The sequence below is a fragment of the Prionailurus viverrinus genome, chromosome B3, assembly GCF_022837055.1.
Source record: "Prionailurus viverrinus isolate Anna chromosome B3, UM_Priviv_1.0, whole genome shotgun sequence".
Lineage (NCBI taxonomy): Eukaryota > Metazoa > Chordata > Mammalia > Carnivora > Felidae > Prionailurus > Prionailurus viverrinus.
Window position 1 is genome coordinate 50488131 of NC_062566.1, and position 18994 is coordinate 50507124.

Below are 18994 nucleotides of genomic sequence, written 5' to 3' on the forward strand. Positions count from 1 at the left end.
CCCCGCCCACCAGGGCAGCTTCTAGCAGGCGATTGAAGGACGAGGCTGCTCATCAATGGCCTCAGCACTTCTGGGTTCGGTTGTGACGAGGAAGGCGCTAGTAGATTAGATCCCGGGTAAGGGGGTTTGTTAGAAGTCGGTCTTTGGCCGGGGCTAGGGTTTCCCCGTGGTGATAGCATCCGTGGTCTCCGGTGAGTTTCGCTTCTCAGCTGGGCTTGGAGCTGGGGTTGGAGGAGGTGCGGTGTCCTCAGGATTCTGGCTGAGGCTTTCCGAGGGCTGACCCGCCCCCTCCTCAAATCCGGTGGTGGTGGACTGTCCGCGGGTTGCGGGACTCAGGCTTTGACTCTGAAGTGTCATCGAGATCCCAAGTTCCTACTAATAAGTGGCGTGTGGGAAGCCCTCCTCGCGTCCTCCAGGCTGTTGGGGTAACCCCGAGACCCTATCCTGGGGACCCCCGCTGTGTCATCCTGGCGTCGCGCCTGGCTCACAGTGGGTGCCCTGTACACGTGTGTTGACCGAGTGCACGTGACGCTGGCAGCCAAAGCTAGCCAAAGCCTTCAGCTCCAAGGCGCGCCCTGTGCAGGCATTCTGCAGCTTCACTCTCGCAGTACCTAGTTATTGTGCTGTAATTGACCCTAAACGGAGTTCCTTGGTAAGGCCACTGATTTCTTGCGTCGTTCAGCCTGTTGGGTGCACTTGCTGCAATCTTCAGGCGCCCTGAATCGACTTGTCCAAGCTTCTGTCATTAGCACTGATCGCAGATTATTGCCATCATTTGTGTAAATGTCTATTCTCTTTTCCTCCACCAGGTCATGTTAAATTTTGTAATCTTGAACGGGGCTTGGCAAATAATTGTTGAATAAATGACTAGGCCTCTTAAGCCTGGCTTGGCAAGTCTAAAACAGGCTAGCGTGTTCTGGCTATGTTCATTCTTGAAAGGAAGCTAGCATCTAAGCAAGTAAGTAGAATTTCCTAGGGCATTTATAAATTCCCTTTGTGCCAGTTAACCTTTCCTATCTTATAGTCAGGAACTTAAGTCCGGTTTAAGCTGAATTTCACCATATCCTTCAATGAATGGCAATTTATATGCATTTGCTAGATATGTAAATGCACTCAACTAAGTGAGAGGCTGAAATTGAAGCCATAAGAAAAGTATAAGAAACATATATAGTCTGGAAGTGCAAAAGAGTGACTAATGCCATAGGGGAACAGGAGTGGAAGGATATCTTCATCGGAGAAGAGGTTACATTACTTGAAGTAAGGTTTCCCACAGGCTGCCCATTTACCTTTCTCAGATGTACTGAATGGTCTTTGCTTAACCTCTTCTGTAGCTGCAGACTCCCGTTCATCGGTAATAACGTTTTAATAATAACGAAACAAATGAATTGATTGGTACATAGTGCTAAGCACCTTATGTTCATAATTAGTACATATTCATAATCTTTGAGGTAGGCACTATTTTTACCCACATTTTATTAATGAAACAATGGAAACCGAGTGCTCAAGTTTGCACAGCTGATAAATAGAAGAGCCAGAATTGAGCCCAGGTTGTCTGCACGAGTGCCCTTATTCTTAACCACTGACAGCGGTATTGTGTTCTTTGTAATCTGAAGTCTTTTCTTTCTGTGAAATTTCTCTCAGCCTTCCTTTCTTCCTAATTTGTGCTTTACACTCTCCTCTATTGTAGAACTTATTACTATGTATCATTGTAACTGTTAATTTATATCACTGTTTCTCTAAGGGACTGTAAGCTCCCCATGGCTGATATCATATCTTAGATACATCTAGGATATAAACGGGCACACAGTAGGTGTTGAGTAAAATTTTATTGAAATAATGAATCCTATAAGGCCACATGAATGTATCATTCATTCAACAAATATTCGTTGTGTGCCTACTATATGTAAAACATGGGGGACAAGCATTTTATTCTGCTCTCAGCTTATAGGTTTTTGGATGAGACAAAAACAAGTGCTTTTGGTTTTTAATATTTTGTCCAACTAAACACTCATTGGTTTTCCTTCTCATTGCAAGGAGGGCAAAGAAAACAACCAGGGATGACAAAATGAGTACTGAGATTGAGACCTTCTGATCTGAGTGTTTAAAAAAAAGAAAAATACAGAACATAGTCTCATAGTCTTGTTAATAGGTTCAGAAAGAGTGATCTAGGGGCGCCTGGGTGGCTCAGTCAGTTGAGCGTCCAACTTCAGCTCAGGTCATGATCTCATGGTTTGTGAGTTTGAGCCCCACATGGGGTCTGTGCTGACAGCTCAGAACCTGGAGCCTGCTTCGGATTCTGTGTCTCCCTCTTTCTCTGCTCTTCCCCTGTTCACATTCTGTCTCCCTCTCTCTCAAACATAAACATTAAAAAAAAAAAAAAAAAAAAAAAGGTGATCTATCTGGGAATAAAGTATTAACTAGTTTGCTTTTAAAAAACATGCTGTGCACTTATTCTGCATCTTGATTTTTTAATGATCAGTCAGTAAATATAGAAATAGTTCATTATTTCTGTTAGTAGTATAGTATTGCCAAATTTGTTCAAAAGTATTTTACTAGGGCAAGTGTTGTTTTTCAGTAGATTAATATGGCAGTTTTCAAGATAGTTTTTGCAGTTCATGCTTTTGACCAATCATGAAGATACCTATTTCCTACAAAATAGCCACCACTAGGTGTTATTAATTTTTTTTTCAATTTAGTGGTTGAAAAATCATTTCATTGTTTAAATTACACTGTGAATTCTACATGAGCTTACACATCTTTTCAAGTTAATCGAGCATTTACATTAAAAAGAATTGTCATGTCAGTTGCCCATTTTAAATTGGGTTGTTTGTCTTTTTTCGGAGAGTTGTATGTTGGGACTTATTCATGTGTTTTGCAAATATTTTTCTTATACATTATTATCTTCTTTATGTTTTCATACATAATATTTGACTTATATATGATGCCATATAAAAGGTTTTACTTTTTGTGGTTAAGTTTCTGTCAAGTTTTTCCTTATGGCTTTTGGGTATACTGTCTTACTATTTATTTTTTTCTTCTAAAGCAGTCTCTTATTGTTCTGACTATTATATTATTCAGATATGAGTATTCTCTGATAGAAGTGGTAATTAGTAGTGATTAATTAGTTGAGGAAAAACATTAGCTTTTATTTAAAATTTTAGTTAAAATACTATTTATTTATCTATCCATCCACAGTAAGTTTATCAGATTTCCCTTTATACCTAAAATCGTTTCTTAAGGTCTTCAATGGTTTGCACTTTTGAGAAGAAAAACTTATTTGTATCTTTTTTCCCCTGTCTAACGAGATTTTGGTATTTTCAGATATTTTCAGATTTCTTTAATGACTTGGTTTGGATTAAAAAGCCATTCAGAAAAGATACACTTTGGGGCGCCTGGGTGGCGCAGTTGGTTAAGCGTCCGACTTCAGCCAGGTCACGATCTCGCGGTCCGGGAGTTCGAGCCCCGCGTCGGGCTCTGGGCTGATGGCTCGGAGCCTGGAGCCTGTTTCCGATTCTGTGTCTCCCTCTCTCTCTGCCCCTCCCCCGTTCATGCTCTGTCTCTCTGTCCCAAAAATAAATAAACGTTGAAAAAAAAAGTTTAAAAAAAAAAAAAAGAAAAGATACACTTTGGTCTTTTACATTCTCTTCACCTAAAAATGAAAATACGTTGCAGAATTCACTATTCTCTGAGAAAAAGTAGCTCTTTATTTAAAATATCTGTATTTAACAATAGGCTGTTGTAAATCTGAATGCTCTTTTTAAATATTCAATGGGAATTGATGGCATGTTAGTGAAGGATTGAAAAAAAAACCTCCTTTCTTTTGTCTAATACGGGAGAAATTAACCCAAATCCATATTTTGGCTTTAACTATAAAATATCAGAAGAGGTAGAGAATACTATAAATATCAGAAATAGGAAAGATTCTTTTTGTAAATGTTTATTTACTTTTGAGAGAGAGAGATAGAGAGAGACAGGGCACAAGCAGAGGAGGGCAGAGAGAGAGGGAGATGAAGAATGTGAAGCTGGCTCCAGGCTCTGAGCTGTCAACACAGAGCCCGATTCGGGGTTCGAACTCATGAACTGTGAGCGAGATCATGACCTGTGCTGAATTCGGACGCTTAACCGACTGAGCCACCCAGACGCCCCAGGAAAGATTATTTCTGCCTGAAGAATTCAGGAAGGTTCTTAAGGCCCGACTTAATCTAATTTCTTTTAAGGAACCAGGATTTAAATGGGCTGTTTTCATTATCTGTTGATTCTGTAGATCTGATGTTCACTTGCAATAGTGAAAAACCCTAGAGATGTGAGCTTGTGTGTTTCCCTCACTATTTCAGCTGTATTATAGGCTCTTTACATTCAGATCTCCACCTTATGTAGGTGCACAAGAAGGTTCTTGTAGCTCCTGGGTGGAGACAGGTTTAGATTCCCTAGGCTTATGTATTTTCCCTCTCAGTGAAAAAGTGCACGTGTCTCATCCTCCTTTTAGCTCTGGCACAAGAACAGAAAGGAGCGGGTCTGGTCTAAGAGGTAGAAGCTGGAAGGGTTTGTGTTGATGTAAGGAGTTTTATTTGATAAGAATCGAAAGGAATGGGCTGGTTGTAGGGACCAGAGAGGGAGGGATAAAAAAGGTGGACTGCAAATTAGAGTTTGGACAAGAAGCATAATTCAGTCCTTGAAAAGCAAAAACTCGATGTAGGGGCATTTTCAGCATTAAAATTCATATCTGTGTTAGTCTGTAATGCCATGTTTCATCTATTCTAAAGTGCAGATTTTCTTTTCAAATTTTAATATCTACAGAGTCAGGCTGCAGTTTAAAATTAATGAGGTGTCATAATTTAATTGGCCATCTATTTTTCTTAGTGGTATAAATGGACCTGTGTGCTACCATCAAAGGTGCGTCAGGTTTGATGAAGTGGAACATCTTTTGCTTCTAGAGCTATTGGCTTACATAAAGGTTTGTGATCATAGTTCTCAGCTGTTAACATGAGGGAGCCGCGTTCTTTGTGGTCAAATGTATTTGGATTCCTGGGCCTCTGCTTCTTATTTCACTTCCAACTTAATGACATTTTAGAGCCCGAAAAAGTGCGGTGAATGAGTTGTGGTGCAGGCTCACCTCAAAGTGCATTTCCCTGGCATGCGGAAGAGTGCAGTGAATGGCAGACAGAATTAGGCGGGTAGTTGATGACGCCCGCCTACCTCCTCATCAGGGTCTTTTGGAGCTTTGAAATTCTGCATCGTTTCTGTGTCGTGTCGATCCCTCAGTATAATTCCAGTCATTGGCAGGCTTCTGACTGCGCGTACTTGAAAACCCACCTCCTGCTGCTCCTTCTGCCACAGCAGAGACTGTTCTCTAGAGAACTCATGCTGTTGCTTTTGGAACGGGCACTCTACAGTGGTACAGCTTCACAGTCTTCACTTCCGTTTTTCCTGACTCGTTTTTGCTAGAACCCGATTTTACCAAGCTAAAGAGCGGCACATTTAACGCTTATATTCTGGGTGTGTGCTATATGGAGTTTCCCAGGTTGCAGATGTTTTTTGGGGGCCAGCTGTTAGCTCAGAATTTAGTGGCTCTCTTTTTGTTAAAACATGACCTTTGGATTCGTGATAGAGGACAAAACAAATTGTGGAGGATACTACCTTTGCCATATTTAATAAATCAAATTAGTTACTCTGGGCACATTCTTAAAATTTTTGTTTTGGCATATTTCTAGTTAATTATTTTGTGTGTGTGTGTGTGTGTGTGTGTGTGTGTGTGTGAACAAAAATCTTGCTGTCTTAGGTTATACTTTCCAGGCCACAAGAAATGTCTAGTCACAGGTTTATTAGCTTTTTGCACTTTGTTCTTTTCTATGAATTACTGCCATACAGCTCTTTCTGTGAGTCACAATTAATCTGTAAGCTTAGTCTTTATATTTGGTATACTAACCATTTGCCACGCGTGAGTTACATCCAACTTTTCCCTGGCCGCTGTCGTCTTTTGTGTGTGTGGCATCTCTTGGGTAGTTTGGCCTAGAAGATTTTTATGGGGTGTGTAGAAACCAAGCGTCTGTCTCTTTCTACAGGAAGACCATGTCACTGGATTTTGGCAGTGTGGCACTGCAGACGCAAAATGAAGAAGAAGAAGAATATGACAAAGAAGACTATGAAAGGGAGAAAGAGGTAAGTTACTCAGAAAAACGACTAACCCAGTCTTCAACGGTTTTCTTTCCTGACCAAAATTATATCATCTTGTATCATGTTGAAGGAATATATGATTTTTTTTTTTTTTGGTCACCCCCTAAAAACCTGATGAGTATTTGAGCTTTTAAAAGGTGGTTGAGTGGAATGCTTCCTTTTCTGAGATAAGACTAAAACACAGTAAATGGTTAGATTCTTGAAGATCTTCTCATTTAGGAGGTACTGGTTGGCTTTGGAGGCAGACACCTAGTTTCTAGTTGCTTGGAATAGTGCCTCGAACAAGTCCAGCCAGGTTCTTTGCTTCAAGTAAGTAGCTTATATCCTCGTGCAGGCAGACCATAAACAAGTGAATTAAGTAATTTGAGTGAGTGATAATTTAGCACCGATAAGTGATAGGTAAACAAAATAGAGTGATATTAAAGCAACTGGTAGGGCACTGATGAGGGAAGGTCTTTTGGAGGAGGAAATGCCTGAGCTGAGACTTGAGTCGTGAGGAGCAGCCATGCAGAAGCCTGAGGAAGAATATTCTAGGCCAAGACACCCACAGAGCATAAAGCCCTATATCTCTGCAGAACAGCCAGAAGGCTGTGGTGTGGGGATTGTGGGACCGAGGGGTGAGGGTGCAGATAGGGTGAAGAGGTGAGCTAGGGCCAACTCATTGTATGTCATGGTAAGATGTTTGTATTTTATTCTAGGAGCAGTGGGAAGTCAGTGGAGGATTTTAAGCAGGGAAATGGTATCCGAGCATATTGTTTAATGATCTTACTATATGCTGCGTGGTGAATAGACCCAAGGAGAAAGGGAGTAAAAGGAGGAGACTATATTTTATGTCCATATATAAGAGTTGAACAGAATTCCTGGCACATGGTAATGTTCAGGAAATGGTGGCAATAGTAGTAATAGCAATTGGTGAAAGTCAATTTGATAGGATTGTTTTTAGTTTGACTCAAATTTCTTGATTGATTTCTTTGATTGATGATGATAGGCTCTTTTTGTATTGAGACTATGCTTGATATGATCCATTTTCTAATATATAAAACAATCCTTTTTAATCATTACTGTGAACCGTTAGTAATAACAGGAAGCAGAGAATAGGGTCAGTTGCCCATGTAGCTGGCAGTAAGTAGAGTTAGGATAGAGATAGAAAACTGGCAGCTCGGTGGATTTTTGTCCATAGACGATTTGTATTGTTTGGCTGCACAGTGTTTTTCAAAGTTCAATCTATATTTAAAGATTGGAATATTTCATGTAACAACCCAGAGTTTCTGGCTTGTCTTGAAACGTCCTAAGCCCCGGCCACATGTGGCCTGTGTCTGCACATGGCAGCAGGCAGGCTGGATCTGAGCAGTGGCTGTCCCTTCCCAGCTGGCCACAATCCTCTCGCACCAGTGTGGGCTTATGCACTTGCAGGCTTCGTTCCTGTCAATTCTGTGCCAGGTCACGGAGGGCATTGGAGTCCGTGACCCTGGCCAGAGTTTCCGGATTTTGACAGGGTCCTTCCACAGCAGTTGTGGGGGTGAGGGTTTTCTGTTACTTTGTGAACTCACAGCATGAGGTTTTCATGACCCTGATGGCTTTGGATAGTTTGCTGGAATTTAGCTACTGGGATTCTTGAGGGGATCAGTTTAAGTAATTATTATAGTAGACTTTAAAGAAGAAGAAAAAATAATCTGACAGGTGAGTTTTCATTGGAAAAGATATTAGAGAGATGGTTAGGGTATTAGAGGGAACTAATTAGAGATGTATTGTGTGGTGACAGTTTTAAAGGGGACATTAGTTACAGAGGAAATAGATTCTAAGTATATAGAAAATAGACATAGGGATCATTTCTTGATAGGTTATACCCTGGGATAGGGAATTTCCAGAAAAAAAGGAGCTCTTAAGAAGTGAAGTACCTAAGAATGAGTGTTTCTAGCAGAGTGGAAGAAAATACATAGCCAACTTGACTGTAACATGATGAATATGTTTCGTGTTAGTAAACAGTGTTTTTGCCTTTTTTTCTTTAATTGTGGCAAGGGTAGAAGTGAGATCACAGGCTGTAGGGTTTCAGATTCACCAACAAAATTCAGGGTTATTGATAAAAACTCAGCTCATGTGTATGTCATCACTGCAAGTTAAAATGGTAAATTGGCTGATTGAACCTAAGTTTGTTTGCATATCCAGAGTCCATTCCAACCTCCTTAGTCTGTCTGACCCTATCGTAGCAGAACTTTTCACAGCCTTGCGAGGTTTAAAGAAAAGAGTGGTCTTTTCCTGCTCCCTGGTTGATAGCTTTGGGATTGATAGCTGGGTTATAAGCGTTAGTAGTTGGCTAATGCATATTGCTTTCTCTACTTAATGAATCACTTGGTATTCGATTTGCTTATGTAGGAGGAGTGTCTGCATCCCTGAGGATGTAGGGCCAAGCAGGCTATATTGGACTTATAGTCTTCTCTGCTCAGGATTTGTGAGATCCTCTTTGTAAATGGTAGAATAATCCTGATTTTGACCTTTTGGTGTGAATGATGAGTTCCTGAGTTTAATTTTGGTCCTTTGGGATCAGTTGGGATTTTGTCCACACTTGCCTATAAATCTGTGAATAAGCCATAGTCAAGTTCCATCTTCCATGCCGTCCAAATAGCAGCTCTACAATTATGATCTTGCCTTTTTCATTTCTGTTCCCTCCATTGGTTTGCATTGAAGAGCAAGGGGAGGAGGTCCATTTAATCTTCAAAAAAGGAAAGTATTTAGTAAGTGACTCAGTAGTCAGAGGACGTTTAGACCAGTAGAACCTCAAACCACAGAGGTCTAAATATGTGATTAGACCCATATTTTTAAAAAATCTCCAAGAGTTTCACAGAAAAGTAAGGCACTATAATCATTTCTAAATTACTTCAGTTCCTAATGGTATAATGGTAAAAGTTTGGGTACTGTGGGCCAAGGCATAGCAGAGAAGAAGTGCATAACCTGTAGCCTCATCCAGTCTTTCACCCAAAACTCCATCTTCTACAGAGTAAACAGAGCAGATTACGGTGCAGCTGAGTGAGGGTGATGATACCAGGGAGATATGCTGTCATGTTAATTAATATTCATATCACTGATATTTCTTACAACTTGTTGGATCACATTACTTTCTTGCTGTACCATTTGAGAATTATGGATGTACTTGTCCCCCTTGCTACTTAAGTGGACCTCATCCAAAGTATTCTAGGCAAACTTTTACTTGTAAAGCTGGAAAAGTGGAATTCAAAAGTTCTTCTGTTAACTCATTCATAATTGTAACAATGTGATTTTTCAAAATACTTGTCACTTAAGTCAGTGTGCTTTGTGATTTCATCATGGGTTATTATAGAGTTGTTATTGTTGTGATAGGAGTGGTTACAAGCTCCAGAGTTACTGGTAACCCTACAGTTTAAGGTAGATTGTCACTTGGGATCTCACAGGTTGCTGGAATACATGTGAACTTGTAGTATTACCGGAAACAGCTCTGTGATGATTGCTTTGTTCTCCATATATGAGTATGTATTTTGGAGCTGGTGGTTTGGGGAAGAAGTACTAGTAATCTGTGCTATCAAGATAATACTTGCTGATGATAGTTCATTTAGTAATGTTAGATTTGAAGCCTGGAAAATGATCTTGAGTAGAAATGTAGGTGCTTTAAGAAGCAGATGGCAGAGAGAAGCTTGCACCTGGCCATGCTGATTTGAGTCCATTTGGTTTTTATGTCAGTGCTTCTCTAATAGAATAATAAAGCTCATTTGAGCTTTTTGAAATCCTGTGTTTTAAAGAGGTAGGGTTTCCACTGCAAAGCCTTTCTTCTACTTTCTAACTGCCTTGTTTGATGTAATTATAGGAACAGTTTGACATTTTGTCCCCACTAGAGGGGGTTGTGAAGCCAGTATTTGTTTACATTTTATATTATTTGACGTATTTAGTGGAATTTTCTTGTCATCACCTGAGAAATCAAAGAAACAAATGGTTCAGTATTCATATGGTAGATATTTTTCTTTAGCTTTATCTGGATTATGCCTTTGAATGTTTCTTATATAGGTATTTTTCAGGGACTGTCACAGTGGAAACAAAAACCTAAGTCTGGCTGAGTGTGGTTTGATCATATACAAATAGGTAGACATAAGTGTCTTCCAGTGACCAACAAAATGTCACATAGAAGAAAATTGGAGTGGGAATGGGGAGATTCAGGTTCTGGTGTGGGCTCTGGGACCGTAACTCTTTTCCTGGGCATGCCCCTTACCTTCTCCGGGTCTTGCTTTGCTCCCCTTTAGAAGGAGTGATGTGGGTTGGGAGGAGCTCCAGTGTTCCTTCCAGGCCTGGAGTTTTGTGTCATCTGTAGGGCAGCCAATATTTGTTGAGCAAATGCTGCCATATTTCTTTTTCAGATATGTGGCGATCTAGACACAGTCTTTCCCACTAACATAAAATTTATTTAATTAATGGAATGGATTTAAAAAAAAAATTCTGCCTGTAGTATAAGTCATAAACTAAAACTCTGGCTGCCAAGTTATTTGGCCCTTTATCATTCCCACATTGGGCCATTTCAAGGATGCTTTTAACTTGGCTCTTAGGTTAAAATGAAGATTCTGCTTAGTGTGTATCCATGAAAGCATTCTGTAATAATTCACATTTTAACATATCAGAATCTTTTCAGAGTGTTTGTGAGGTAACCTGTTCAAAAGGCATATGAGTGTTGGCTGTTCCATTTGTTGCTTTTCTCCTGGGAAAAGATGTGAAGATGTGTGGCAAGTAATTCATGCTTTCATGAATGTTGAAGATTACAGTCTCTGAAGACAGTCTGTTTAGTTAGGTTGAAAACCCTAGCAAAAAGTTTACATGTTCTCTGTTTTACATTCCCCCTAAACATAAGCTGTTTGGGTGTTCTGCATGACTTATTGCAAAGTGTTTTGCTGCACAAGTTCTTTGAGTAAAATGCCCTCAGGTTTTTCTTTCTTTTTAGGAAAGAAAGCTGTGAAGTAGCAAAGAGAGAGGAGTTTATGGAATGGCTTAGAATGCATTTCAGTAGAGGCCTTAGCAATGGCAAATTATTTTTTTTCTATGGGAAGGTATCTCTTTAATGATTAAACTCAGTTGACACACAATAATATCCCACTGAAAAGATTACATTTGCAACCCAAAAGCAATCTGTTGAATTTGAAAGTAATGAGTGGAATTAAATGTTGTAATTTATAAAGAGTGTTCTCTTTGCCCTTGAATCTGTATTTGGTAGCTAGGTGGGATCTTTAATGAGGAAAATTTATAGTTTATAAAATTCTCTACTTGGTATCATGCTAAGTTGATCTGGTAATTCTGTGTTCGATGGCGAAAGTTCAATGACCAAAACCAAAATCTATTTGACAGTGTATATGAGAAGGGCACACTTTGATCCTGGGAATGGAAGCCTTGGGGGTGGGATTTTTGTTCCCGAATGCCCTTATTAGGGGGACTCACCTCATTTAGCTTCTTTCTGTCCTGAAAGTTATGGAAGCCAGGAATATGGCCCAACTATGCCAAAGAACTTCAGGGAAAAATTTTTTGAAGGTGAATGAAACGGTTTCAAAGTGTTAGCATATCTGTAAAATATTTTTTAAGAAACTAAATGCTATAGGGGTGATTTTGCTAGTTGTTAAGTTCATCTATGGATCCAGAAGCATTTTGATGAACTTTCTACTTATGCTCAGATTAATTTTCCTCCGTGGATGCCAGTTGTGTTACTTTTGTGGTGTCACAAAGAACTGCTTAATTATTGTATAGCTTTTTCTATCTTGGTGAGAGGAAAAAAATGTACTATTCCGATGTCCCTGTCAAGGTTCCCCTTAATGATAAGACTATGTACTTGAACCTCACTGAAGGTTTACAAGAAAATATTCTTTCTGTACAGGAGTCCTTACTTGATGTAAGTATAAGAGATTTATTTTCTTGGTATTTTTCTCTGGGTAGTATGTGGGGGTAGTCTTTTTCCTTAAAGCAGTGGTACATAATTATAGACAAAACAAGTTTGACTACTTTAAAAGATATCATATATGATTTTTGCTTAGTGAATTTTGTGTCTTTCTCAAATCATTTTGCTACCTTTCACTTGAGGCATGCATGTAGTATACTAATAGGTTGATGTGTTTTGTTTCATTTTTAGTGTTTCTTTTTCTTTATATCTTTGGATCAAGTCTGATATGGCTAATTCTCAAAAATGTTTTTCAATTATCCAGCATGAGCAGGTGGCCAATAAATCAAGGTCTTGGTTGTTCATATTAATATCGAATAAATTTTGGGGCAAAGTTAACTTTTCACTGGAATAGAGTAAGAATGTTTTTCTCATGTTTCATTTTTAAAGAACAACATGGGTTGAGAAAATTAAAAAAAAATAATACAGTGAATATTAGAAATATATGTGGGGTGAGGAAATATCCCCCTCCCCTCCTCATATACCCCATTTCCATTCCCAAATTTGACTTCTCCAAAATTCAGTTAACAATTGGAGTATTCGTTTGAGACCTTTCTTAGAATATTTTTACTTAACTTTATATATATGTATTTTATTTCAGAAGGTTTTTGATTATAAATGTAATACTCAGACATGTTTTATAGCTATATTTCATTCCTTCTATTCTAAGGACAGAGAAATGGGGAAAAAAACTTGCTATAGACTAAGAAGCATCTTGTTTTGTTTCCTCCAAGGTTTTACAGAGTGTTTAATATTTTTATTTATTTATTTTTTAATTTTTTTTTAATGTTTATTTATTTTTGAGACAGGGAGAGACAGCATGAACGGGGGAGGGTCAGAGAGAGAGGGAGACACAGAATCGGAAACAGGCTCCAGGCTCTGAGCTGTCAGCACAGAGCCCGACGCGGGGCTCGAACTCAAGGACCGCGAGATCATGACCTGAGCCGAAGTCGGACGCTTAACCGACTGAGCCACCCAGGCGCCCCCAGAGTATTTAATATTTTTAAAACACACTCACATTATGTAATTTTATGGGATTCATTTATGTGCTGCGGAGGACTCAGTCAACTTGTTAATTTAACCGGTGCTTAATTTTAATGAGAAATCATGATGATGATTTCAGTTTTCTTCTATTTAATAATATTTGAATCTTCTGATTGTTATCACTTTTAAGACATTATATTGGAAATTGAAGAAAGACATTTACAGATACTGAAATTCAACAAATTAGACAGTTTCTTCATCTCTTAATCACGGTTTATTTTGAAACTTAAATGAATTTGTTTTTATCTAGTTTTTATAGGCGGGATGCTAAAGGTGTGATTTATCTAGAAAAACATTACAGAGTGAGGTCAAATGCTTTTATGTCAGTTTTGGAGTTACGCTTTTGAGAGTGCTACCTGTGGAAAAGTGGACTTAAAACTCTTGTTTTTATTCAACTGTTTTACAAGAGCTGAAGTATCATGTATCTTTTCATCATTGGAATTAGACACCAGTCTGCTAATTAATCACTCTCCAAGGGGTTTCTGTCACATTATTAGAGCTTTTAAGGGCTTCCGGGCCACCTGCCGCTGCTGCTGGAACTACTGTTTTCACCACCTGGCCCAAGTAGAGCTGGCTCCTCAGGCTCCCATGGGGAATGTGTGATTGTCAAGTCCCCACCTTCTGATTACTGGTCAAACAGGATTCTGAGACTCAAGTCTGCCCTGTGGTAACATAATACGGTGATTGTACCATTATCATGACTTCCTGTGTGTCTATAAAGAAGTTTTAAAATTCTATTGTAATGTATGTGTGTTTTCGTCTAAGACTTCTGTAGGAAAACGTGTAAATCCTTCTAGTGTAAATCCTGATATTATGCATTCCCCTGTTCCCCACATGAAATGATGAACATAATGTGTGTGGAATTTAAAACGCTTATTAAATGGAGAAATTAGGAACTTCTTTGTCTTCTAAAGTCAAAATCACGCTTTCCAAGGCAGCTTTGGCTTGAGTTTAAATGTTTAAGTCAGTGTGATGTTGATGCTGGCTCTCCTGTCTTAGTTGCAGCAGCTACTCACTGACCTACCTCACGACATGCTGGATGATGACCTGTCCTCCCCTGAACTCCCCTACTCGGACTGCAGCGAGGACAGCACAGAGGGCGAGTAAGGACCGGAAATCACTTTCACTCGTATATTACAATACCCTAAGACTCTTTCTTTTGATTCTCTGTAGGCAATAATGTACATGATTATAAAACTGTAAACTGATTCTTAGAATTTTAGGTGAAGGTTGGAGGGAAAACATGTTAAAATCTGGGGAGTTCTCTGTGATAGGCTCTAAATCTAAAGTATCGATTTTTCTCAAGACCGCATCGCTCTGAGCAATTGGAGATGAACTGGCATGAGCATCAAGTGCTGCCTAAATCTCAAAGTGGAAATGTAAGTATCTGGTGGATGATGACTTTGGTGAGGGCGGGACTAGATCTTAGTGCCTTTGTTTTACTTTTGTTATCTACTAGGACTATAATGAGATTCGTGATGTATATACTGGAGAGAAAAGTGGCAATGGCTGGGAAGACAATCAAAATAAAGCTGACGACCAGCATCCTGGGTACCATCCTAACGAAGTTGGAGATGAAGGCGGAAGTGGTTACAGTCCTCCAAGTAATTATGAACAGACCGATTTATATCACCTTCCTGAAAACTTTAGGCCATATACCAATGGTCAGAAGCAGGAATTTAATAGCCAACCAACTAATATAATTAAATTTTCAGATCCTCAAAGGAATCATTTCCAGGTATTGTAAGAACTGGACTTTCAGGAATTCATGTGTATGTGTGTACACATTTGCTTGTGTGTGTTTATTTTTAAAATGTGTATAAGTGCAATGGTAAGCTTTATTTTAAGTACAAAAAGTCCCGAGAGTGCTTTTATTCAGGCTCATGCTGAATTAGTCATGCTGTTTTCTGTTTACAATCCATTCATGATCTGAAGGTAGAATTTTAAAATAAGAGGCTTTATAGAAACAGTTAAATATTAAAAGTTAGGTTTGCCAAAGAATCACCTCGCTTACTGCTGCTTCTGGCTTCTACCGTGTCACTGTGCTTCAATGAGAAGCTATGTTCAGGTATGTTGATGTAATTTTAAAGTGGTAAATCTATGTAGGTGACACCATTTAGTTACCTTGATTTTCTAGCTCACTGCCTCTGTAACATTTTAGGTTGAACACTTCAAAGCTGATACCTGTTTTGCAATGGTACGGCAGTAGACAGGATGAATCTTAAGGAAAGAAACACTTTTTTTTTTCTTTTTTTTTCTTTTTAGCCCTGGGAGAGTTTAATGAGATAAGACCTTAGGATATAGGTAGCTGCTTCTTAGATTTTCTCAGTGACATTGATTTTGCCAGTAGCTTTTCCTCTTTTTGCCAACAGCTATTTTATGTCACCCAATGAGAGGATGACTTTTTGGTCCTTTTAACGTGGTCATTTTCTCTTCTATTTCTATGGAATGTTAATTATTCCACAAGCATTATTAAATATTTATTACATACGAGGTATTGTATCACATGTTCTTGTTATTGAATGTGTACATTTTTATGTTCCCTGGATATTGGCATCATCTAAATCATTCTTAAATATTTCTATATGATCTTACTGAATTCTTTTTTTTTTTTTAATTTTGTTTTTTTTTAACGTTTATTTATTTTTGAGACAGAGAGAGACAGAGCATGAACGGGGGAGGGACAGAGAGAGAGGGAGACACAGAATCGGAAGCAGGCTCCAGGCTCCGAGCCATCAGCTCAGAGCCCGATGCGGGGCTCGAGCTCACGGACCGCGAGATCGTGACCTGAGCCGAAGTCGGACGCTTAACCAACTGAGCCACCCAGGCACCCCATCTTACTGGAATTCTTGAGTGTTATTTATGGAATTGGCCCCATTATATTTTCAGAAGTGCAATTAAGATACATAAAATTATATATTGCAGACTTTGAGTTAACATTGTTAAATAACTATAAGTGGTATTTTTAAGCAAAGATGTATGTATAAAGTTTGTAATTGTACCACAGTTAAATTTCATGACAAAATTGAGGTGTTTGATTCAGATCATTTTCAAAGAAAAGGCCAAATCATGATTGTCAATTTCATTTATCATCTTATAATAGCAATTTGGTATATCACAAGGCCCCAGTTGTCAAGCCTTGGAACCATATAAAGTGACATATAAACCTTATCAGTCTTCTGCCCAGAATGATGACTCACCAGCCCAGGAGATAGCGGGAAGTGACACATTTGAAGGCCTGCAACAACAGTTTTTAGGAGCTAATGAAAGTATGTATCAAGTTTATATTTATTTCTTAACATAATTGGAGAATTTTTGAACACTTTGGACATGTTAAAGAATTGGTTTTTTTTTTTTTAAATATGATAATGGAGTTGTGTGTGTTTTTTTTTTAAAGTCCCCTTATTTTTAGAGATCCTGAAGTATGTATGAATAAACTGACATGAAGTCTTGGATGTACTTTAAATAATATGTTGTTTGGGGTAATGTTAGGTGGAGATGTAGCTGAAGGAAGACTGGCCATGAGTTCATAATTGTTGAATCTGGGTGATGGGTCTATGGGATTCACTGCACTCTTCTCTCTACCTTACATATTTGAAACTTACTATAATAAAAGATTAATAGAAGTTCTTCTCAACTGTACGTTTCAGTCATTCTAGTTGGTAAAGACTTTTCATTAGATACATATTTTTCTTATTTTTCTTACTGAAGTCTAACTTAGAAAATGAACTATAGTTTTCTCTTCAATCTAAGATTTTTTATTACCACACAGAAATGTAATTTAGTAATCAGCCATTATCTTTTTTCTTTTAATTTTTTAGAGTTATAGTGTAATAATTAGACAACTCTGATATAAAGTACTTAATTGTTCAGAATTTAAACTGGAGTTATCTCAGGGTTAGTCATGTGGCACTTGCCAAAAAAAGAATTCCTCATATATAGTGCATGTATAAATATGAGAGTGAGAAGTGTGACTAGAGAATGTTGAGGAGATGAAGCCTCCAAAACGAAAAGGCAGAACTTACGCTGCGACTGAAACACCCGAAAGAGTGTTTCATACGCTTTGCTTTTATTGTCACACTCTCCGACATGTGAGATAACTTCCAGTTATTATGCATGTGGAAGAGCCAGTGTGATTCTAAGTGTGACAGCAAGTTTTTTGTTTGTTGTACATTCGAGAAGCAGGGGGAAGGTCATTTTGGCTATTCTGGGTTCCCTGGGCTACACCAAGGAAATTGGACTTCATGCCCCACCTTCAGAGAGCTATGTCCACCATACCCGTGGGCTGCAGGACAGTTTCAGGGGGAGCCAGGCTTCAGTTTCCCCTGAAGGCGTCCATGGCAAATATGGGGACCCCTTCTTTGTTCAGAAGGTGCTATGGAATGAGGAGATGAGGAAGTGGGCAGCGTGTGTGGCATAACTGGCTTGGGCTGAGTAAATAAGCATCACGCCAGTGGCCTGACATCTTGGTATTTGCTCTTCCAGCTGCACTGTGTTCAGTTACATTTCTGTCTCTCGGCCTTTCTGCACATATAACCTTACATCAGTTTCTTAACAGTCTGCATTTTATCAAGTCGGTTCATTTAGTTATTTATTTTTGTTTAAGTAAGTTACACGTTTGCCTACATTTGACATTTGGAAGTTAATGAAATAACCTAATGGCATGGTAGTGCTGAATTTAGTGATTACAGTTTAGCAACAGTAGTTAAAAAAAATGACTTTGGAGAGAGGTGTGGCCTGTAGATTGCTAATTCCTGAGCTACCTCCGTTTTTTAGTCTGACTTGTAACAAAGTTTCCAGTCTTCACGGTTTTCTTTTGGTCTTAACCATTTTTCTTTTAAAAAAGAAGATTGTGTTGGTTGTTAGCAAGTAGAGGCATTGTTCTAGTAGAAAATGAAGAATGTGTGTCATTTTGTTGTTGAAGTACTATCCTTCTCCTACACATCATTTTTTTCTTTTTCCCCCAGTCATTTTTAAGTGGTCCCTAACATGACTTGAATCATTTCTGAAAGAAGACCTCAAAATTCTTTATTAATCTGTTCATTTATTAACGCGACAGTTATGCGTTGCCATGAACGTGAATACAATTTAATTCCCACTCCTGTTTAAAATAAATTTTGAGAAGGATGTCTAGAAATTTTCTTTAGAAATGGCTTTATAGAAGCTGATGTACTTTTTTTTTTCAAATTTATGAGAGCATAGAACTCTATTCCATTGTAATTGGTATATGCATATCTTTAATTAGTCAAAATGGTAGTGATTCAGGGTTCTACTCTAGACCAGACTTTTAAACATGTCTGGCAGTGACCACAGTAAGAAGTACATTTTTTACATTGTGTTGAGGTCTTATAATATATACCTATGTAAATAAGTATCTATAACTAAAACACAAGTTTCACAAAATAATCATTATTCATACTACATGATGCACTCTGATACATTATCGTCTGTCTTTTTTTTTAATGCTAGTTGCAATCAATTGAATTGATTTCATGATACTGAGTTGTATCCACAAATTTACATTTGTGTTTGCTTTTATCTAATAAATTGTCTTTAATTTCAATGCAGATTCTGCAGAAAATATGCAGATTATCCAACTTCAGGTTCTTAACAAAGCAAAAGAGAGACAACTAGACAACTTAGTTGAAAAGTTAAATGAAAGTGAGCATCAAATTAGATATCTGAATCACCAGCTTCTGATAGTCAAAGGTAAGATGACACCTGTTGGGTGCTGTCATTTATGAGGTGCACTAGAGCTACAGATCTTGTTTCTGAGAGCCTCACTTTAAATATGAAGCTTAGAGGGGCGCCTGGGTGGCTCAGTTGGTTGAGCGGCCGACT

The 18994-nt window shown here is 38.5% G+C and overlaps 1 protein-coding gene across 13 annotated transcripts in view; it reads left to right on the forward strand.

The window, feature by feature from the left end:
• CEP152 (centrosomal protein 152) overlaps positions 1 to 18994 on the forward strand; it is a 105508-nt gene continuing 86514 nt past the window's right edge. For 5 of the 13 annotated variants that reach the window (XM_047863521.1, XM_047863527.1, XM_047863528.1 and 2 more), the window contains exons 1-7: positions 4 to 191; positions 6063 to 6159; positions 14153 to 14256; positions 14460 to 14532; positions 14613 to 14891; positions 16257 to 16422; positions 18722 to 18862. In XM_047863521.1, coding sequence (XP_047719477.1) covers positions 6070 to 6159; positions 14153 to 14256; positions 14460 to 14532; positions 14613 to 14891; positions 16257 to 16422; positions 18722 to 18862 — 853 coding nt within the window. In that variant the 5' untranslated portion in view covers positions 4 to 191; positions 6063 to 6069. Of the gene's footprint in view, positions 192 to 545; positions 653 to 809; positions 959 to 6062; positions 6160 to 14152; positions 14257 to 14459; positions 14533 to 14612; positions 14892 to 16256; positions 16423 to 18721; positions 18863 to 18994 lie in introns of those variants that run through there. The other 8 variants (XM_047863522.1, XM_047863524.1, XM_047863523.1 and 5 more) reach the window with 8 other exon arrangements.